Genomic DNA, 23,954 nt, shown 5'->3' on the forward strand with positions numbered 1-23,954 from the left:
CTCACCTTCAGGCAATTTTTTAGTCACCACTGAACCCAACGAGCATGTGTTTGGACTGTGGGAGGAAGCTGGAGTACCTGGAGGGAACCCACTGATGCACGGGGAGAACATGCAGACTCCACACAGAAAGGCCCACTACGTCTGAACCGGGACAGCGCTAACCATTGCAACTTGTAAATATTTAATTTGTTTCATTTAATGTTTGTTCAGATGAGACTAAATGTAGTGCTAACACGTTGGAAGTTACAGGAACACAAATGCAGATCCCACAGATCTGATGTGATAACAAAGTGAACTTGTTTTGTTCACATTTTATGTTTTTTATTCTATGACAGCTTCCTATAATCAGATTTGTTAAAAATAACAACATGTGTTTATTGTAGTGAAATATATCCTATAATCCAAATGTTTAGAATCTTAACGTGTGTATCATGACCTCTGTATCGTCAGTTTCTTGCTAATACACCGCCCTGCTCTGCTGGATGTATATCTGTATTAACCCATGCATTGTTTTCTGTTGGACGTGCTGCAGGACAAATAACGTGATAGCAACATTTCTAATTCACCTCAAGCATCATTTTCTGCAGGATGTGTTCTGTAAAAGTTACAACCAGAAAACATACGGAGCCATAAATCTGTGAGTCCTAACATAACCTCAGTTACAGTCAGGGAAGAGTTCATGCAGGAAGTTTGACATGTCTTCATTATCCAGCCTGTTCTTTAACAGTGGCCGCTGCACGCTGAGAGCTGAGAGCTGAGAGCTGAGAGCTGAGAGCTGCTCAATGTTGCATAAAGTCCACTTTGCTTATTAGTGCATATTTGTGGTCTGCTACGATATCATATTATCATTGTTGCAGTGTTTTCCTTGTTTACTGTGTTTAATTAACAAATAGTTGTTCCCCACCACCTTCTGTTACCCTGCTCTACCATAACACTCTCTCCTCTTGCCAGTATTCTGGCGGTGAAACCTGAGCCGGGGGCCAAATATAGCCCCACACAGTGAGCAGTTAGGGACCGGGACAGATGGGACAGCAGGCCACTGCAGAGGCAGTACGCAATTGGACCCTGAACCTGAGAGATCCTGCTGACTGTCCGACCAATAAGGCTGCTCTTCTGGAAAGAGAAGCTGCTTTTCGGCTCAGTTTTACTAAATAAACAAGACAAACCTGGAAGCACAGAACCAGGAGGACAGATAGCCCGCTGTAAGGTGAGCATCGCTCCGTTTTTAACGTTTGGTTTATAACTGTTCATCCAGAGTGTGACCTTAAACATTTAATGTAACGGTCCTGTCTTTAATGTGTCGGGTGTATGTAGAAGCAGTTATTTAAATCATACAGGATCAGCTCAGTCATGTAATAAATATAACAAACACTGTGAGAACACATCCATGTGAATGTTAAAGTTAGGCTGATAATGGTGATGAAGCCTTCGACAGGAGAGGAGGCAGTGGAAACTCTGATAGCACTCACAGTTGTTACCTTTCTGTCTGTCAGTCTCACTGGTTAACATTTTCCACATTCATATTTAATGATCATTGCCCTGTTGTTATCGCTGTACTTTGATAGACGTGATCTCTGCTTGTCTGTTGAATGTTTTCACCCCGACGCTGTCAGAGTATGTGTCCGCTTGTACCTGTGTGTGTGTGAAGGTAGAGTCTCTCCTGAGCTCAGGGTGGGTGAGGTTGTGCTGCTGCTGTGAAACATAGCCCAGGGGATTATAAATAACAACAGCTGGTCTTCAGGACGCCATGACGCTCTGAGTATCACACCGTGTGTCATGCGTGTATCTCCACAAACAGCCTCACAACATACTATACATGTAGAGTCAACGTCTCAGGACATCAACAAGGATCAGACCCTTTAAAAACTACAGGTGACCTACTTCACACCTGAGTTAAATAGTGACAGTGCTCTATAGTTAGTTTGTAAGGATGCATAGGTGAAATAACTGTACACATGCTGTGTGGTCTGTTTATTTTGGATGATGCTTTAGACGCGCCTAGCCTCTGTGACGACACTCTCCATCACAACACATACGTGGCCTTAGAGAGGAGAAATGCTTTAAATGTATGGTATGAATATTTACACTTTATAGGTGATGTTATATTTGAATATATATACATATATATACTATATATGTAGCGATATATTTGGTATATTGTTGGGTATTCAGCATATTCACGTCGGCCATTTTCCTCTGACATCACGCTGTGGGAGGGGAGCTCAAACGTGTTCCAGGTTTAAAGTGTCGAACATTTGTACGAATTCGGACAAATATTGATCATTTCCTGACTTCTCAATCATCAAGAAACTAAAAAGACAATGCGTTGTGAAAATCCGGAGGGTCATTAGGTCATGTTTCAAGGTTAAAAGAGCACATTTGATCACCCATTACGCCACCGTTTGACGACTACAGCTCGCATCAACCGCTTCTAAACTCACGTTACTGTTTGATATTGTTTTGGGGTTTTTTAAGATTAATTGTTTGGGTCATTTTCGTCTTTATTGACAGGACAGCTGAGAGAGACAGGAAGTATTGGGAGGAGAGTGGGGGGTGACATGGTGGGAGTTGAACCTGCGGCTGCTGCGTCGAGGACTGTGGCCTCTGTATATGAGGCGCCCACTCTACCCACTGAGCTGAAGCCGCGCCCCCTGTTTGATATCCTAGCTCACTGTAATGTTACCTAGCAGGTTTGTTAGTGTTAACGAGAGCTGTTGGAGTCTAATGGGTAAAAATGTGTACCTTTAATATGTGAGGAAACACCCGGCTTGACTTAAACATTGCTTTCCTGACGACTAACTATTGCAAAGAAATGAGAGCATGGATATAAATGTGATGGATTGTTATTTTTATTATCACTTTTGGACCTTGAAACATCCAGATGTTCCTCCAGGATGTCTCTAGTCTCTGTCTTCTTATTGCTGATCAATCAGGGGCCGCTTTCACAGAGATGTTTTAGACTGCTCTTTAGTGTTAGGTCAGCTTTGCTCAGAGATTAATCTAATGCACGTTAGAACGGTAAACAAAAATGAAGACATTCATTTTTAACCCCCAGGCTAACTCAGCTCTAAGACCCAGGTTACCATGGTGATAATCAGTGACACCTGCTGACCAGTAGCGCCAAACAACAAAAAAGAGGAAAACATGGACGTGGTTTGTTAACATTGTTATGAAGAGAGCAGTGAGCAGGGACAGAGCTTGTAGTGATCCCTCCAGGATGTCTCTATGCATTGTTTTTTTATTGTTGATCAACCAGGAAGTGGTGAAGTTACAAAGATGTGTCAGATTCTCTCCGTCTGTTCTACTCAGAGGACATGAGAGGAAAATGGCCGCTGTGCAGCTCTGCTAAACAGCCTTTATCTGTTGACGCTCCTCTACTGATGCAACTCGAGCCACTTGACTTTTAGTGTCATTAACTGAACGTATCAGTCGATAGTTGATTTAACTCCGGATTAGAAGTCAAAGATTTACAGAGTGTTTTTGTTCATTCTCTTTCACTGGTTTTAAAGTTAAAAACAGTCATAATTCAGATTCCTCGATAATTAAACAGCCAGTCAGTTATAAAGACACGTAAGCAACAAGAGACAAGCTAGAAAACATGTTAGAGCCCATGTAACTGTATGAAATGATAATAATGATACGAGCATACAGGATGGTCATAGTAAATAAAAAGAGAGGGGAAGGAAACAATTTCCTTTCAGTTTTCTTCCTCTTCACGCAATTTAAAGGACAGACAGGCGTTCATTTGATCATTTTTGTTGCCATTTTATTGAAGAAAATGATTAAATGATGACTCAACAATCAGTGACATGACAGTAAAAGTTATTTTACACCGTTAAACGTGTGAGGTAACTTCACCACAGAACAGAGTGATGGAGTAAAAGGTCCCGACACAGAGCGAGTAAGAAATGCCGTTCATGTTCTGTGTGACCTCAGTGAAGGCCTTTGCTAATACCCACCAACTGTGTCCAGACAGCAGTGGATTCAACCTGAGTCATCCTGCCAGCAATGGCTGCCAGAGCACATAAGCCAGTATTGTGAAGTCTATATTTGAACTTTGACTCCTTCTTCTTCTATTGATAGAGATCTCATGTACACGATAAACTCCGCTGCTGTCTGCACTGTGTAATCTGCTGCTTAATGACAGCTGATGTGTATTTCAGGATGCAGGACGGGAGTTGGAATCAGCCACTCCCCATCTCTGTGCTGCTGAAGGACCCGGCAGGAGGCGGGACTTTGGAGGGCGATGGGGGCGTGTTTTCTGAGGCGTCCTCTGACGGGGAACTGTACCTGGACTCAGTGACAGAGCTGGATTCTGGAGACGGGGACTTTGCTGATCTTACTGCCTTCTTGAGTGCAGATGAGATCAATCATAGCCTGGACCTGGCCCGGGAGGCCTTCGGTGACACATTTGAACCTGTAGATCCAGGCCCCTCTCATCCTAGACCCCAGGAGCAGGCTCTCCAACATGCCCCCTCCTTTTCTGTGCCCCCCCAGACTTCTCAAAACCTCATCACAAGCCCAAACCTGCAGCACCAGACCAAAGCCCCCTGCCAAGATGAAAATGCAGCAGCTGATGTCTCCTCCAGCCAGAGCGCCCCCCTTAGTAAACCTGTACAGGTGTTCAGTGAGGCTCCGTCCTCTGCTGTGAAGGTTGTCTGCCACAAACCCATCCATCCCGTTTATAAGCAGGACAAACCCAGACTGGTTCATGAAGGCCTGGAGCTGAATGATCGGGCAGCTTCAGCCTCAGAGTTCTGCAGCCGAGCGGCCACGTTCATCGAGGAGCTGTCATCCATCTTCAAAGGAGCTGCACAGATGGAGCCACAGGTAGAGGAGGACTCCTCCTCTCCTGATAGTGGCTATCTGACTCCGAGGAGTCAGCGACCGGTCCCCCAGGGCTCAGTCTCTGCTCCCCCTCCGCCTCCCAGCCAGCAAGAAGAGACTCAGTACAGCCAGCCAGCCGTGAGCCTGGAGCCTCAGCCTGTAGGCATGACAGGAGCAACGACCTCTGCAGGGTACCAAAACTCAGGAGCTCCGGCCAGAGATGGGCCGCTCTCTCCTCCCTGCTTCCTCCAGAAGCTGAAGAGTCAGGAGGTGGCTGAAGGAAGCCCCATACGTCTGGAATGCAGAGTCACAGGAAACCCCCAGCCGCTCGTCAGGTAAGGTTTGATCTCTTTAAAACATCCTTTAACCAGTTGTTCTGAGGCTGTCAGTGGTACCACACCTGAAATCGTCCTCGGCAGATGTTGTTTGCCCAGTTTTCATGGAAGTCAAGATGGTACATTTCTATATTTCTGAGCATGTTAAGAACTTCCTGCGAATGGTGGCTTAAAAGGTTTGTGATCTGACCGGAACAAATATGAATTTACTGTGGGGGTAGGATTTGACAGGGGGCTGCTGTTTCGGTCAGGGCTCAAGGTATTTTATTGTCACATGTAGTTGCAGCAAGAACAAGCCCAGTGAAACTGAACCTGCAGCGCTCATACAAGAATAAGTAGACGCATTATCACATATTGTATATCTGTGAAATGGTTCTGCATGCTTGTGTTTTTTGAGCTGTAAACTAAATGGAGGCTGTATTGTGATGAAGCTCATTCACGATGATATTAATTTTGACATTTCTTAAAATGTATTTTGAAAATTGCTCAAGTTATCTACAACTTTAAATCAGCTCTGAACCGTGCACGGCCGATGCAGAAACACAATCAAGATATTCAAAAGATTATAATGCTAATGATGTGTTTATGCAACATGGTTAGAGTCATACAATGCTGTAGTATAACGTGCAATCTGATAAGATGCAACACAATACGATACGATGCATTCTTATTTTCAGTTTAACCTGACATTGGCAGTTTTGTTCAAGAAGTGTCGGCAACAATTTAACACATAGTTGCACAAATGTAATAAAGCTACATAACAAATCAACATCATGACAATTATGACACATATGTCACATTATACAACGACAGCAGTTAGCAGCACAATGATTTTTTTCTAAGCTAATAGCATAGGTAGATCTTTAGAAGAACTCTTCACCTGCTGTGTTTAAATCGGCTGTTGGAGGCCATGACTGTATTAATTAGACAACATGAAGAAGTTTGTGCTGACACTGGTGAGCCAATCAAAGCTTGATTAAAGGCTCAGTCCACCCAAATGGTTTTGAGTCACTGAGATTTACTGGTAAATCAGTACTTGGAGGTAAATGGAGCCTAATTTGTGCTCACAGCATTTAAAACATTTAAAACATTTAAAACATTTAAAACATGACTTTTCTTTACCATAGAAACATTTCAGGAAACAGAACCTCAGTTCCTGAAGCTAATCAACAGAACAGCAGTTTTCATCGGGACAGATGGATAACTCAAACTAAACTCTCGTAAAAAGTCTTGTAGGTAAAGGTCAGGTAAACGTAGTGGAAACCTTCCCAAGATATTGGACGAACACGACCCATGAATGCTCTGACCTACAGTATATGAACGTTATCACAGTCATGTGTCAGTGATGAGGAGCAGAGCAGGCGTCAGGATTCAGCCCTGCTCGCCCGTCCGTTAGAGATAAGGTGAGCGGGGACGGAGGCCGCCAGGAGGTGAGAGTTACCGTGTGTTGACAAGCAGAGCACCTGGTTTCGGATTTGAGGGGACTTCCACTCCGCATAAACACATTGGTCCACTGATACCTGTGCCAGTTAAAGCAGGGACCCCGTCTCCTTCCTGTGGGGCTGAACTGTTTGAGAGGACAGCACCCCTCGACCCTGGTTATTTGCACCGGTTCACCAGCAAACTAAAAATACACTCCTCTCTTCTTTCTACATGTGTCAACCTCACAGCTCAGTCAACATGCTTGTTGTTTACTATAGAGGCATACTTGTATTAATTAAGATTACATTTAATGATGTCAGTGCTGTATTTTTGGTCTCTCTGCAGTGTGTGTCTGCTCCTCCTGACACTTGAGATTTTATGGCTTAATTTCAATCACCTTATTGTCGACATTTAGACTTTTAAACTTTATTATTTAATGCTCATTTGAAGCTCTACTCTTGTATCTTCTTGCAGGACTTAACTGGATCATTACACATCAATACGCCATTAAAGGCTGAAATATAACATCAGTTAGTTGAATGTCTTGTGGATCCATTTAGAGGAACTTTCGGCCGGAGATTTTCATTTTAATTTTTGAGCTTATTTTGGGTTTATCCGGTCATTGTTTTGTCAGGGATTACACTGTGGAAGAAAAACATGAGAGGACGAAGATTTAGTTTATTCTGCATTTCAAGAATAAAGTCAAAATGTCAATCATTAAGTCAAGCACAAGTTTACCTTTACTTTCAGTGCCAGGTAGAAGAAAAAAAGTCAGAGGAGAAAGATTAGTTTTGCATTTTGAGAAAAAAGTTTAAAAATAACCCAAAAAAATCTTCTTTCTCTGAGTTATTTATTCTTATACCTGGTTCTAATACAGAGATTGACTTTACTCTCTACATTCCTCCTCTTGTTTCTTTCTAAAGCAGGACTTTACAGCTCTTCTGTATTAGTGAGGCTCACTTTCTGGCCACTTTGAACAGGCGTTTGTGTGTTTTTAGGTGTTTGTGTAATCAGAAGACATAAAGTGAGTGGCCCAGGACGTGTATCTCCCCAGTAGGCTATAAGGGGGCCTCCTCTGCCACTGTATAAATAGTCTTCAGGCCAACAGGAGCCAGGCACAGGAATTCAGGCAATGCAATGACACGGCGTTTCAGTCACCAGGCTTCAGATCTCCCCACACCTTCTTGGGGAATATGAAGGAAGTTTAACCACAGGGAAACGGGAGAGCCCGGACACTGTCGCCATACTGACGAAGAAATAAATGTTACGTCCTTTTCCTCGTTAAAGACAGTAAGATGACAGACTCTGTACGGAGCGGGGTGCAAGCTGTGTTTGAGGAAGCTATAAGTTTACTCTGCTTTGGCTGCTGAGGGCGATATATTGTTTGGATTCCTGGATCAATAAACTGAAAACATGGTGTCAATCATACAATTCTCCATGGGCTGCAGAGCTCCATGCTGTTTTTGACAAAGCTGAAACAAAGTAAATGTACATAAATAATCCGTCCTGCATGACTACAATTAGAAAATAAGTTATTTCTAACTTTTAGAGAAAAAGAAAGATTTCTTATTCGAATTTTTTTTTTGCTCTTTTTATGCCTTTTTGAAAGAGAGAGGACGGTTGATGGTGTCAGGCACAGGGGAAGAGAGAGAGGGGATGACATGTGTCAAGGGGCCGAGGGTGGGAGTCAAACATGCGGCCGCCACGTGGAGGACTATAAGCCTCTGTATAGGGGACGCATGATTTCACCTCTGAACAGGCGTCCAGAGATTTCTTTATTTAAATCAAAATTATGAATATTGATCCAAATCGAGCACAACTATGACCCTGAAACTTACAGACTGAACCCAGAGTCTTTAGTTGCACAGCTGAGAACAGGAATCCTCCCGTTGGCCCTTGAAGCTGCCAGATTTAAAAACAGGGCTGTTTTGGAGCAAAAAGGGGGCAGGTACACAATATCATGCATCACGCAGGTGGGCATAATGTCATGGCCGTAATGTCATTGAAATGTTTGTTCAAAACCCTGTGATGTCTTGGTGCACCAACAACAGCAGGATAGAATGGTTGATTAATTTCAATGCTTATAGTTGGCTGCGCTTGTTTCTAAAGCTTTTCAGGATGATTTATTTGTTTAGTATTTTTTAGGATGTTTGTTGGATTCTGGTCCCTTTTTCATTGTAATGATTTTATGTTTGTGCAGGGCATATTATTTAAGCACGACACAATAATAAATCGAATGATTGAATCCCCTTTTATTTTGAGTCTAAAATGTCACCAAAGTCTGGATCTTTGTGCTGTTGAAAGTGCACTCAGCTGCTGTCACAGAACGAGGTGGGAGTCTTTGAACAGAAGGCAGATTTGTGCTGCAGTTTTTGTTGTTTGATCGATCAGGTTTAGTCCTCGCTCTGTCAATCACACTCACTGGATATTGTCTGTGTGCTCTTAGAAGAGTGTGTTGTCACTTCCTGTGTTTGGTATTGATTGTGGACACTAGATGGCAGCAAATTATAAAATATTCCAAACTAAACTGAGCATCTCCTGAAAGCAGATTCTTCTGTTTGTGCTAAAGATGAACATACAAGTTATAATCTATCCTCACATCTCATACGAGCTGAAGGAGACACAAAGCAAGTGTGTTCTCTGCTGTCTTTGACACTAACCAGGAACTCTTGTGGACCAACGCACAAGCTTTCTACATTTTGGTCTGTTTCAACTCATACATCTCCCACTTATATGCATGAGTTTCTAACCTGCAGAACTTCTCTCTGAGACCAGTATATACATGCATTATTCAGCTATGCATGTGTGACTGTATTCAGAGCACCTGTGTTTATAGGTGTGTGTTTTCTTTTTTTGTACCATCTTGGTGGTTAGATCAATCTTCTTTAGTTTAAGGTCCATTTTTCTCCTAAGAGTATCAAATGACCATAAAAGAAAGTGAAATTATGTAACATAAGACCACATAAACGTCCACTGAGCTCTGTGTTCTGTCTGACTCTTGTGAATGCTACGCTGGACGTACAGTAATTCTGCATTTCTTTCATTTTTTACAGCCTCTGTTGTTTAATTAAGCTTTCATAGGCCCATGTTAGAAGCATTAAATCAAGTGTCTGCAGTCTTTTGTAGGGAGGGTAGAAGATTGCAATAATTGTAAAAAAAAAAAGAAAAAAAAAAAGAAGGCATTATATTTGATTACACTTAGATCTTGCCAAATGGTTTAATAATAGTGTGTTATGATCTCCAATTTAATTTCAAATGAAAGTAATTTTGTAGTGTGTGCTTGTTGTAGAGCTGCATGGTGGTGCAGTGGTCAGCGCTGTCGCCTCACAGCTAGAAGGTTCCACGTTTGTGTCCTGGCTTGGACGTAGTGGGCCTTTCTGTGTGAGTTTGCATGTTCTCCCCGTGCATGCGTGGGTTCCCTCCGGGTACTCCGGCTTCCTCCCACAGTCCAAAGACATGCTCGTTAGGTGTATTGGTGACTCTTAATTGCCCGTAGGTGTGAGAGTGAGCGTCAAAGGTTATATTGACTGTAAGATTTAACAGTTTATGTTTGTGTTTTCTTTTTATTATGTAATTTCATGTGGTTGATTGTTCAAGATAAATAAACTCAACTCAACTCTGTCTCTGTGTGTCAGCCCTTTGACTGACAAGTGATCAGCCCAGGGTGTTGCATTCCTGCAAATTGAAGCAAATTCAACCATTTGCCACAACTTTTTCTCAACCTTGAAATTTTGGGCAATTGCAGCAACTTTTCCGCAAAAGGCAAACAGCCTGCTCAGCTGGCTTTATTGGAGCACTTGTCCAAGTCGCTCACAGTGGATGTGTAATGTGATAAACAGCAAAAATAAAGCCTCAAAACACTGCAACTTTGCAACTTTATTTAAAAGCTGCAGGTAAATCAGGCATTTTTGTGCTGCAACAATCAGAAAAACATCCCATGAACTCCTGGAGGGACTGACATACAGGCCGTTTCAGATTACAGAATAGATTTGGTGTCTAAAGTCCGATGAGGGTAAAACTGTGTTTGTGTACAGTCTAATAATGACCGTGTTTTAATTCATATTTGATCCACTGTGCAGCTTGTTTTGTCTAATTAGTAACATAACTTAAAGTGTGACCCGTCTTGTGCATTTGTTTTTTGTTTGTTCATCCTGCAGGCTGATGTCTTCTGTTCACCTTTTGTCTCATTTACACAAAGCTGTTCGTTACAGTCTTCACCCACATGTGTTTAAGAGTGTAGATGTGTGATGTTTTTGTGTATTTTTACAACACTGACTTCAGTGGGCTGCACTTTTGTTGTAGTTTCCAGCCCAATCAGGTGACTTACCTCCTCATCTCCTCACCTCACTTCCTCGTTCTCTCAGACTAATGACTTTGTGCTGAGCTGATGCCAGCATTTTTCACGGCCGGTTAAAGAGACATTCCTGGTGGTTGGGTGCTGGGAGCGGCCTTCCGTGGTCAGCCACAATTTGTCTCGGCCGGAGAGAGTCTTAGCGGTGCTGAGCGCCGGGTATTCTTCAGTATGTTCTCATGCTCCTCACACACAATGTTTTATGCAACGCTCTGTTTATAATGATGCATCTCTGGTATTGAGCTGCGTGTGTGTTTTATCCTTGTGGGAACCACTTTGTGCATTTTTGCTGTCTGAGGTCATTTAGGATTTCTTTACTTCTTCAAGAGGCAAGTTTGAGTAAAGGATCGATGTTGGCATGTAAGAATAGGGGGTGTATTCAGTCAGTGTGTGTGTGTGTGTTTAAGAGAGCATTTCTAAACAAAATTGATGGTGTGAGGTCGGGCTGTGCAGAACACCAAGCACGCTGCGGGTTCCTGATGACTGATTTCTCACTATTTAAATGCATCACAAAGCAGACAGACAAAATCCATCTCTGACTGTGGCATGCTCACTGCGCTATTTTAGGCATTCTGTCTGATGCTCTTCCATGTTATTACCCTGCTAACTGCCTGTTGTGCAAATTAAAGCACAAGCATTTCAAAACTTGACTTGGAGTTGAAGGAAGAGAGACGCGCAGTTAGAGAGCAGCCTCGAGCCCTCTGGATTTTAAGCAAAAGCACAAAACCACAGTGGAAATTTTGGAAATGAGAGGTTGCCAGTGGATTTTGCTCTGCACAAGGCGGAGTCTCCAACATCAAGAGGAGACGACATTCCGTACGTTGATGATGGAATTTGTTACCAAATATACAGGATGAACGCCTCCAATCTAAGGCTTCAGGAAAACACCTCGTGTCACATCCTGATATTTTTTAGTTCTGTGTCTTTTGTTTTAGGTTCGGTAAATGGACATTACTTGAAGGATGTATCTTTGCTCTTTAAAGTTGGCATATGTATCACACAAAATCTTGGACCCTGCACAGGTGATCTCTAAACAGCCTCATCCTCAACTATTCGTTCTGGAGTCGAATGAAAATGTTATAAAATTTGCACGTAAATTGGAGGAAATTTAATCAAACTCAATCCGGTCATAACATTTTCCAACTGAATCGACAGACAAATTAAGGCCCATAAAGACGGCAGAGAATAATTATTTTTCTTATGCAGTTTTATGATTGCAGATGTTTTTGTTTTTTGGTTAATCTAAAATGGGCAGAAGAAGAGCAGTTTGAGAGCACAGAGCCAAAAGTACATTCTTCTATGATATTATATCTGCAAATGCATCCAATGAATAAGTCATGAAATATCTGTAACACTAGAATATGTGAAAAATGGTTTTGCCTATTATATCATCTCAGCTTTGCATTTATTATGAACCTCTGAACTGAAAATATTTCACATATATAAAAAACAGGAACTATTTTTTCATTATCAAAGACATTTCAAACAAATGCTTATATTAAAACATGAACACTGCAGCTTGTATGTTCACAAGGAGAACATTTTACATGTTCCGTAGTCTGATCCTCTATTATTGAGTCACAGTCAGATCTGGGTCTGGTCTCTTTATGGCTCAGTGAGTGGTTTTTCTGTAATCCTGTTGAGAGACCGACAAACAGCCATGAAAGATAATGTGCTCAGAGGAAGAAACAAAGCATTTCAATTCAACCAATGTCAAGTGTAAAAACAAGAAGTTGAAAAAGAGCAAATACATGAGAAGAACATACTGTTATTTCTTTGGAGTTTGGTTTCTTGGTTTAAAAGTTTTTTTCTCGCAGACCTTTTAGACATCATCTGTTCTTCTACTCTTTAGTTAAAGACACACGTTTGACAAACATAACCACCCTGTTGTTGCAGAAGTAGTTACTCCACCAGAAGCCTCCTGCATTGTGTGAAACAGACTCTGTATGAGGTCATAGCAGGTGACCCGCCGCTGACTCATGACGCAGCCTGACTGTAATGCTGACTGTTTGGCCTGTTTCAGGAAGGCCATAATTTTAAATTCTCCCTCATGGGCTCATTTGATCTCTGCAGGAGGAGGGGAAAGGGAAAAGCACTGGTATTTTTATACCTGCTTTTTTTTAAAATGTTACAAGCATGATGTCATTTCATATTTAACCTCAAATAACGAGCGAGTCTGGAGTGGCTGTGGGGGTGCACTCATGCTTAAAATTAATACTATATGGGGACTGTTTGCCAGCAGCTTAACATTCCTGAAAGGTGAAAACATTTAAAAGGTGGAACTTTACTGTATGGAGATTTTGCAGGTTGATGTGAGGTAGTCAGTTTGACGTATTGTTCAGGTCTCACCATGCTGATAACTGATCCCTGTTCATGACTGTGTGTGTTATATGCGTACAAAGTTGTGTTTAAATGCTGAGTACATTTGAGCTCGTTCACTGCAGGCTGCCAAAGAGTTTTGAGAGGTAACCATAAATAGATGAAACAACTCCCATGTAATGTACGGCACCACTGAACAGACTATACACCTTTACCTCAACAGTTAAGAGACTGTAATTCCAGATTCTACACTTGAACACATCAGGATATCAGCAGTAAAACATTTGGATGGACACACGTCAGAACTATTCCTCAGCGGTATGTTAATGGCAGCTGTGACGAATGGACCTTTTGTATCTAAGCCTCCGCGGTGGCCCCTGGCCCTCTGCCAGCTGGAGACATGGTGTGAAGTTTCACCCAGTGAGGTGAGACTTTTCCTGTTCCTGTCTCAGCCTGGCAGTCTGGAAGGCCCCTGACCTTGACCCCTTATCACATACAGCACACAAATTCACACTAATCCACTTATCCTATTGGTTAAGTAAGCTCATTTGTACATGCTTCTTCCACTATGGACATAAACAGCCAATGCTGCATCTCTCACAGGTGGTTAAGTCCATCTCTCCAACTTCCTCATGACTTCCTCAATCAAAAAATAACAATAAATAGAGCCTTAAAGTGGTAATCTGGAAGGTTTCATTCTCTTTGGCGGCACCTTTGGTGATTAACGGTAATCCCAGATATCCAAACAGTGTTGTGTGTGACGTCCACGGTTGGCTCCGGTTGTAACTCTTGATTTTCCTGGCTGACGGTCGCTTTCCTTTTCAGACTGTTTGCTTCATCTGAGCGTCGAGTTTGTTTCTTCTTCTTTGGATTTTCACTTCTTGTTGAAGTTGTATCTGTAGTCATCCATCTTTTCTTTGTTTGTTCAGCCATAGTAGATTACTGTTTACTCGCAACACTTGCAGAGAGCGGAAAAGCAGCCGCTTAGCTCCGCCTACCCTCTCTGGCAGACCAACCACTGCTAGTCTGTAATTCTGCAAATGCAAAGGCTTTCATCAGTGGGCCATAGGCTCAGTCACCATTGTGTTACCTCATTCGATAGATATATTGGACTGGTTAACCCAAATCAAAAACATCCAGTTCTGCCTGTTCAGTTTTTTAGAAATATCATAAAACTTTTCCTTGTGTTCATTTGTGCCATGTCTCCTAATTGTATATAATACAACAGTTAGTTACGACCTAGTAATGTGATTGGACAAAAGGCATTCCATGAGTAGTGATATAGAGAACATCACTGGGACTTTTCACTCTGGGTATCACTCCGCCTCAGCCACGTGATCTGAATACTGTTAATTAACATCACAGCAGACCATGTATGTCTACATTAATCAGGCTGGTACCTCTGAATCACACAGCAGACTCTTCTTTCACTGGTTGGTGATAAATTAAAACAGATAAATGTACATGATAAAAACAGCTGACCTGTGGTTACCTGTGGACACAGAGTGCAGGAGGATGTTTTGGTTGCTTGGCAACAAAAGTCCAGTTTCAGTGAAGTTGTGGAACTAGTTGAGTTGGTGGAGCTAAAGGTAATCTGTTGTTGATTCTTAACTTTTTACTTCTATTTGCTGCTTGTATAACTGTAACTGCTCTGCATCCTCGCTCCTACGACCGCATCACAGCCGTGATGATATTCAGTACAACATCACTCCCTCTTGTGTGATGTTGCTTAAGTATCACACGCTACCAGGAGCTAGAGGTACTCCATCATTTATTTTGAAAGAGACAGACATTCGACACATCAGTTTATTATCGGGGTTCACAGAGCCTCCACTCAGAGTCTCCTTGTATACTGGTAGGGTAAGTGTTACAGTACAACAAGCCGGCAATCCCCTTTCAAATTTAAAGTTTAGTACACGTCTTTATCTTTGACAGAACAGTATAACAGAATGAAGCATGAGCTTGTACATACTGTGTGATCTTCAGGGTAAATCCAGTGTATTTGCAGCTGTTAATGGAGCAAATAAAGCTCCTAAGTGTTAGCGTTATGCACAGAACATACACACAGCTGTAAAGAATCTGGGCTCAATTACAGCACCATGTTGAAATCACATTAAGTGCTTAGTGGGTGAGTCTTGTACACCATGAAAAAGGATTTGTCACTGTTTTTAGTCTTAAAAATTACAAAAATGTTGTTTGGGAGGAATGTTTTCATTCTGCCTGTTGTATAAAAAAAACTACATAGGGCCAATAAGCTGCCACTAAACCAACCAATCAGGAGGGATAGAGTTAAATAAGAAAGGAAGTAAGAGATGGGGGAAATGAGATGGGATTTGTGGAGCATTATATAAGTGGATCAGTGACAGTTGAAGAAGTGGAATACCAGATTTAATATGAAGCATGTCTGCTGTGGACAAAGGCGGCAGTCATGCACGGCAGGAGGACTGTAATCCAAGACAAGTTCAACAGCAGGATGGTCAGAGGACGCTCCATAAATCTTCACTGTGTACCAAAGCCTCTCCTCCTCACAGAGTGTCAGCAGTTCCTGTTTGACCTCATTGGTAAACATGCTCACACTTCACCATCACCATTAACCAACTCCAGCGAGCCTCGCATGGTCAGTGACACATGAAGTCAGTCACTTCTCATCTGCTCAAATTACCTGGGCCTCACAACAGCTATGGGACCAGAAGCTTCATTATTTCAAGTAGAGGGCGGTTTGGTACACATGAGTTTAAGAGTGTGGAAGTTGTGTTGTTGACAGTAGAAAGATGTACAGGGACGTTAACCGTTTAACCTGTAATCATCTGTAACTGTATTCGGACATGGTTTATACTGGAAGTCACTTTAAATTGGGCTGTGTTGTATTTTGTAACCTAATATTCATTTGCAATAAAAATGACTGTTTTTGTGAATGCAGTCTGGTGGCTTTGAAGAGAGTAACGTAACTGTTGTTTCTGGTTTAGAGCAGGATCTTACCATTACAAAAATGTCTGTAGGGATCCTCTTTGAAGTATTTTCATACACCTTGAAAAATGATCTGTAGTCTGTTAGTGTCAAAAACAAGCACTTTATGTGGATGTGCCTTGATCGGGGATTAAGGGTTTAAGTTGCAGCCATTACAGCCTGTGTATCATTGCTGTTAGCTGCAGTAAGGAGCAGCTCTACAGGAGCAAACTTTTTGTACCTCCCTATATGTCAAAATAGGACTCAGGTTTAAAAATACCAGTGTTACCCTTCAGTGCAGTGGTTGGCGCTGTCGCCTCACAGCAAGAAGATTTCTAGTTCGAAATCCGGGACTCGGGAGTGCATGTTCTCACCGTGCATGCGTGGATTCCCTCTGGGTGCTCCGGCTTCCTCCCACAGTCCAAAGGCGTGCTCGTTAGAATCATTGGTGACTATAAATTGTGAGTGTGAGCATGAAAGGTTGTCTGTCTCTATGTGACAGCCCTGTGATCGGCGATCAGGTGTACCCCGCCTCTCACCCAATGACAGCTGGGATAGGCGTCAGCCCCGACCCTGAACAGGATATATTTCTACCAAAAGTCACATTGAATTGGACAAGTTTTATATTATTAAATCCAATATTCATGTCAATGTAAATTATGTATTTGAGTTCTGGTCCCCGCCTTGTGTCATGGCCTCCAGGTTTCCTCTGTGACTCTCTGGTTCTGTCTGTCTCTGTTCTGCCCTCCGTAAAGGTTCGTAGCTTTGAGTCATCCGGGCTTCGGGGTCTGTTCCACAGCTGGGCTGTGAACAGTAAGCACTGGGTTACATTCCTCTGTTCACCTGTGAAATGACTCTGTGCTATTCATCATGCTTGATAAGGCATGGCCATTAGATTCAGCTTACAGTAATCTGCCTTTTGATGAGATATTTTAGGCTTTTATTTTTCCTGGATGTTGGATTCCTGCGTGGCTGCCAAAGAAAAGTGTTTGATGTTGAGCCCGATTCAATTATGTATCTTTGACGTTATTGAAGTGCTGGAATTTAGTGTGTGCTGTTGTGTGTGTGTGAGTGTTTGTGTGTCTTGAGTGTTTTAGTCTGTATTGAAATAGCTGCAAACTCTCTTGGTGCTTGAAGGGCCATTCCAGTATTTTTAAACCTGGGCGCTATTTTTTACATAGTTTGGAGTCTACATTAGTTATAGGTACAAAATGTTTTAGTACCTACTGCTCCAGTAGATCGCTTCAGCTGGCGGCTATTAAACAAGCTTTAATTGCTGGAAATGATCCCTGTGGGCAAATACACCCGATCGAAGTACGTCCACTAAAACATAGTATGCTTGCTATTTCTGCGCTTCACAAATTTTGTGTTGGATCAGACATATATAATAACAATCTGAGCCTGACAGTGGACGATTTTAAGTGGGCATACTTTTATCAAGAACATTTATTATTAGTATATATTTATTTTAAACAGGACCATGTACAATATTACACATAGCAGTAAATGTTATCATTCGATGCATCGAACCAGAGTTAGCTCTGAGCGATTTTTCATCCACAACCTTTTGGCAGGTTCCGGTTTGCTCATAGGGATTACATTGTAGCCATAACAGCCTCTTCACTGGCTGCCAGCTAAAGTATAAAGGAGCAATTTAGACCCAAAAATATTTAAAAGAAAATAGGGCCCAAGTTTAAAATCCCAGAATTTCCCTTGAAAACTGTAAAACTGTTAAAAAGCACATGTTTCTCGCTGAGCCTGTGAGAAGATACTTGTTTTACAAGCAGGCAAGAGGTCAAATGGGACTCATAAAAACAGGCTCAAGTCTTCCTTCCCATGTACATGTGACAGGATAACAGCTGTGTGAATATCAAACTGTCTTTCATAGAAACTCAAGATATTCATCTTTATTCCTCCGTCTCTCCGTGTTTGCCTTTTGCATATCCCTTGAATAAAATATCCGTGCCTCTAACCACTTCAGTTCTGACTCCTCTGATGTCACAGGAAGAGTTTGAGTGGAGGGTCTGAAGGATTTGGTTTCATACTGGGGAAATGGGAGGAGGGAGAGAGGAAGATGCTCCATGTCTGGCTCATGTGTGTCTGATCAGAGCCCAGATTTTAGCCTATAAATTCTGAGTGTGAATGAGAAGTCACAGAGTTCAATCTCTGACTACTGCAACCTCAGCCTGTTGCCTCAAGTGCCATTTATCTCCTCTAGTATCATGTTGGCAGTAGTGTTACAGTCATTTCTTGTCATTTTCAGTCCTCTAACAGCAGAATTACAGGGTGTACTGAGTCCAGTTTGTGAAGTATCTTATCATTGTGTTGCTCACCATCTCCACCCTGAAAGGAGATTCTGTTGTTTTAAAACCCAGGTCCTACACTGACATGTTTTTGGGCCTTATGACCAATAGGGACAAAACATTTTGAAGCTTTTTCCACTGAGAGGCTGTGATTGTCATCCTCACTGTCTGACAGCGTTACAGACAGGATCCATAGACAGAACTATTTGAGGAGTAAGATGTTTCTAAACCACAAACAGCCGTTCCATCAGCCTCTCGAAAGCAACCAGACTCCACTGACAAAAAGGGAAATTTTACCTTGCAGAACACAGGAGTTGTTTAACTACTACTGCCATGACTTTTTTTGTGTTTTACACAAATATGGAGTTTGACTGGAATATATCATTTAAAACACAACACTTGAGCAATAACACAAAAAACAAACCCATAGAGGCGGCCATGGACCGGAAACTCCACTTTAAAATTACTATTATTTTACAGAGTCTGGTGGCTTTAAAAAGAACGATATAACAACTGTTTCCAGGTAAAAAACAAACAAACTGGATTTAACCTTGATAAGAAGGTGTATGGGCTGCATGGTGGTACAGTGGTTAGTGCTGTCGCCTCACAGCTAGAAGGTTCCTGGTTCGAATCCCAGTTCGATGTAGTGGGCCGACCTGTGCGGAGTTGGCATGTTCTCCCCGGGCATGCGTGGGTTCCATCCGGGTACTCCGGCTTCCTCCCACAGTCCAAACACATGCTCGTTAGGTTCATTAGGGACTCTAAATTCCGTCTTAGGTGTGAGTATGACATGAAAGGTTGTCTGTCTCTGTGTGTCAGCCTTGTGATTGACAGGCGATCAGTCCAGGGTGTACCCCGCCTCTCGTCCAATGACAGCTGGGGTAGGCTCCAGCTGCCTTGTGACCCTGAACAGGATAAGCTGTATAAGCTCTTTTTCTGTAATGCTGATGATAACGTAATGATTATGTTGCAGCCATTACAGCCTGTTTTGTGGCGGCTGGCTGAAGTCATCTCTTGGAGCGATTTCATAACCTTTTTGTCCTGATTAGTCATTTAAACTTGAATTCTCCTTAAAAGGCTTTCTCAGACTGACTTTAACACTGAAAGTATGCTGGGACAGAGATATTGAGCCGCTCTACTCAACCACACAACAGGAAAGGTGGTCTGGTTGTCATGCAAACAGATAATTTTAAATGCTTGTGTGTTTGCATGTTTGTGGCAAGTTCACGGGTGGCTCATGGAAAAAAGATCTTGCACATTTGTTTTTTCTGGTCTTTTGACGTGTCTGGGTCGACAGAAGCCCAGAAGGAGGCTGCTCCAGTGTTTAAGCACTGAAGCAGAAATTGTACCTGGCCTGTGAAATTAAGCGAATTTCAACTGTAGTTCAGCGAATATCAATCAAAAAAACATGTGACCACAGATCCGCTCTATGTGGTTCAGCTGCTCTTGCATTAACTCCATCTAATTGTTGTTCCCAGAAAGTTATGATACATACCTTAAATTAGCGCTGACACAGACTCTTATGTGGTTTGTCTCCAGCTGTAATTACTCAGTGGCAGGAAGATCGATGATTGTGGCTGTGGAAGAAGTTCAGAATTTGTAAATTGATGAATTTTGAAGCACAACATCTGATGTAAACATCCTCCTCCAGTTCGAGTGTGAGTAAATATGTAGTAACTTTATACGGCTTGGAGGTTTGAGGAAAGACTTTGTTTTACTTCGTCCCACGACTTCTCCATATAAATTCAAGATAAATTCCTCCGTGCCACACCAGAAAGAAATACACTCATTCATACCCACAGGTAATTTTCAGAAATGCCAGAAACATAAAAACCTCACTGTTGATCTCAGCCATAGTGAGACATCTGATCTTGTTTTCCAGCCCTTTTAGTGGAGGCTTCATGTTGCTGTTTTAATATGTGGCCTCATATATTTTATATGGCTGATATGTTTAATTTCGGGCTCTTCTGAATGCTGCTTTTGTTGGTTTCATGCTGGATTTATTTGACAGTTTGGGAGGATATATTGCGCTTACAGTATGACATCATGAGAGGACAGAGTCTCTGTTTTTGTTACTGTCATTCGGTCTCCTTGGAGCGAAAACAGAAGTTGCCCTGACAACATGCTCCCATTTTTTTGTTGATGTCAACTGACCCTGTTATGACCTTTATGTGAACTGTGAAATATTGTAATATGGAAGTGGGTGTGTGTTTGAATACGCATGAATGTTTGATTGTTTGTGGTGGGACTGAGACATAATTGTGCGTGTGTGTGCGTGTGAAAGCTGAGTCCTTGTGCACCTGTTTGTCTGCCCTTAAACCCAGCATGTTGCTTGCAGGAAGGAATCTCTTTATTCTTGTTGACTCATATTTTGGAAAGCCGCATCCATCTGCACATGTCCCTGTTTTTTTTGTTTTGTTTTTAATTTATTCTGCCCCAGGAGGTCGTCGACCAGACAAAGCAGGGAAGGCCGCTGTCAGTCATTCAGTAATTAATGGGAACATCCAGAGACTGTAAAAGACCTTTTTCTTGTTAACCAGTGTTTTATAGTCACTTAGGGGAAGTACGGTGCTTTTGATGATGTTATCGCTACAAATGGGATTAATATAAGTTACAGTTACACATAGTTACAGTGTGTGCCACTGGGACAGGACATTACACCATTTATTTGTTGATATTACAAAGAGCACCAAAATCAAGAAGGGGCGGGGCTTCTGATATCCACTTTGTCAACAACAATGGCAGAGGAGAAGCTAATTCTCTCGTTTTTTTCGAGGGTTCAGATTTCCAGGTGTAGAGCTGCTGCTGATGCCAGGACACCATTCCTGTCCATTGTTTTTAAGCAATCATTAAGCATACAGAGCGATTTAAAACAGACCTAACGGTCACTACCAAGGGAAGTGAAAGTGTCGCCAGACAACGTTTGTAACCTAGCAACAGTAAGCAGCAGTGAGAAGCGCTCTGGGGCGCTGCCAGCGCAGAAGTGACCATTAGTGGACACAGACCCTTAAATTGAGATGTGCTCTGTGTATTTGAAATTAACGCTGCGTCTTAAAGACAATGATCGATGTTTTCCCCTTTTGTTGATTATTACGGATCATGGATCATTGCATCAATACATGCTACAGTTTGCTGTGTAAATACGCCTCTAATGACAGGGTATGTGGGCTGTAATCTTGCTACTCTTAGTTCCCCTCTTGTTTACAGGGTAACTACAGGGTGTGTGGGCTGTAACAGTAACTCACCCATAGTCTGTATTAATAGGTGCAGCTGTAATTAAAGAATAACTACTGTATAAATATTTTGTTTGATACTAAATTGCTTTCCCCTTATTCCATGACGTCATATTGTTCCCCTGTACCCACATATATGTACTAGTACCAGCGTGCTGGTACAAGGTTTATGATTACATTATAATCGGACATACAGACATAGACAGCAGTCCTAGTAACAAGCACCACAAATAATCCCCCTGCTTTGTCCCAGCGGTACGCTCTCATGCTCTTCATTGACAGCGACCAAAATATCACGAGCTCCGCGTCTGTTAAAGCCTGAAGGGAGCCCCCGCAGAGAGACAAACACACCACACCCTTTCATTCTGCTGTGGACTGGGCATCATGCATCAACTCTCTGGCTCTAAACACACCACAAATACTTGATTTATATCTGCTGACATGGGTAAATTCAACATTTGGCGTGTGATTATACTATGGTCTCTAGTTGAGCGTAACCAGTCCCAGTAGCCACAGCCATTTGTCTTGTACTTGCCAGGTGCTGCCAACTCAAAGTGGTCTATTTAGATCCTGACTTAACCGAGCTATTTCTGTTCAGGCCTAGCTGGGCTTTTAAGTGGCCTGCTCAGTTCTGGCATGTGGGATTTATTAAGCGAGTGCCGGTTTATTTAGTGCCCTCTCTTTTTGTGTCACACTGTAGCACACACCATAGCACTGTCATGTTTATTCTTCATGATTTCATCCTCCTTACTGTAGTCACACATCACAGCCCTAGAGGTTTACATGGGTTGTTTGGCTGGAGCTCAGGGTTCGCTGTGGTGCTTTTGATGGTCAGCAGACTGTGGCCTGGACTTGTATAGGAGATGCAAAGTTTGGTGGTTTGTTTGGGATACAGATTCTACAAAGAAAGAGCTAGAAAATCCATGAATCTGCTTGATAAAATGTTTGTATCTCACATCTAATTAGAGGAACCTGTTTTAAGCTAGCTGTTGACTAGCATGGGTAGGGTTTAAATAACATAGAGACAATTCAAGCAACCGCTGGAATTATATGGTTGCATTCAGCGTGGGAAGCAATGAAACATTTTCTGTCTTTTAAATGAGTCTTAAATGTGTAATTTCTGTCTTGTGTGGAATTTGGCAGTTCAGGGGCCGCTCCCTCCCCTCTCAACCCCGCTGCTCAGTCCGAGTATTGTGTGTGTACGTCCGTCTGTCTGTGTGACTCAGAGTGGCAGTCCTGGTGTGAGGGTGTCAGCGGCTCAGTGTGTGTCATGCTGTCAGGAGGAGAAGCTCAGTGTGCAATCTCACATCAAGGAAATCTGTACTGACTTTGGTTTAAGTATCGGGGAGCAGCGGGACAGCTCAGGTAAGTCACGCTTTGATCTCTTGCCTTACTTGTGGCAGTCAAGCTTAAGTGATAAATATTCATCCTAGAAATACAGTGATGGTTTTAGAGGAGATTAGCTGTGGATGGGTGTACAGTCGTGTGGTTGACATCTCATTGAACCCAGTTGAGGATTTCAGGAGAACACTGTTAACTTGTATTTTTTTACTTTGGAAAAATGAGATGTTGCTCTCTGAAACATCCGCGGTTATTCTCAGAATTATTTCTATTAATTAATAAATGAAACTATTAAATTTGTCTCTGTGAACAAAAAGAAAACCTTGTTTGTTTTTCCCTTATTTGAATTTTGCCGACTTCTTTCTGCTCCCTGACAAAACTACAACATTTTCTGGGTTGGGCGTGTGTGTGTGTTTTTGTGTTGTGTGTGAGCATGCGGGGGCATCCCCGTGAGTGCCGAGGTGTGTGCATTTGTAGCTCAGCTGCTGCATATGTCTGTCACTATTTTAGTTGAGTCTCTCTCTTTCTCTCTCTCTCACACACACACACATACACACACATGAGCGAGAGAGACACGTCATTCAACTCAACACTTCGTTCCTGCACTGACAGATAAAGTTGAGTTTGTATGATTCAAACAGCAAGTACTGTACATGGGAGTATAATTATAAACAGTATTTGTTGTAGCTACAAATAACTACCCACTGACCATAATATTCCCATAAGCCCATGATGATTCAGGCTGGACCATTTGCCTTCTTGGCTCACCGACACTCAGCTCTGCTCTCCTGTAATGCATCAGTGAACATTGTCTGTTGATGGTCAACATTAAGCGGACTTCCAGTGAAGCCCCCCTCCTCCTTGGTTAAAATTCCTC

At 42.3% G+C, this 23,954-nt stretch overlaps 1 protein-coding gene across 1 annotated transcript in view; it reads left to right on the forward strand.

The window, feature by feature from the left end:
* Nucleotides 1–1,128: 1,128 nt before the first annotated feature.
* The window catches only part of palld (palladin, cytoskeletal associated protein), a 66,603-nt gene continuing 43,777 nt past the window's right edge, over nt 1,129–23,954 (forward strand). The window contains exons 1-2 of the mRNA XM_069679818.1: nt 1,129–1,207; nt 4,164–5,162. Of these exons, the coding sequence (XP_069535919.1) occupies nt 4,165–5,162 (998 nt within the window). The 5' untranslated portion in view covers nt 1,129–1,207; nt 4,164. The remainder of the gene's footprint in view (nt 1,208–4,163; nt 5,163–23,954) is intronic.

Source organism: Semicossyphus pulcher, unplaced genomic scaffold, assembly GCF_022749685.1.
Source record: "Semicossyphus pulcher isolate SPU_LCO1_2020_fin unplaced genomic scaffold, fSemPul1.0.p SCAF_4, whole genome shotgun sequence".
Classification (NCBI taxonomy): domain Eukaryota; kingdom Metazoa; phylum Chordata; class Actinopteri; order Labriformes; family Labridae; genus Semicossyphus; species Semicossyphus pulcher.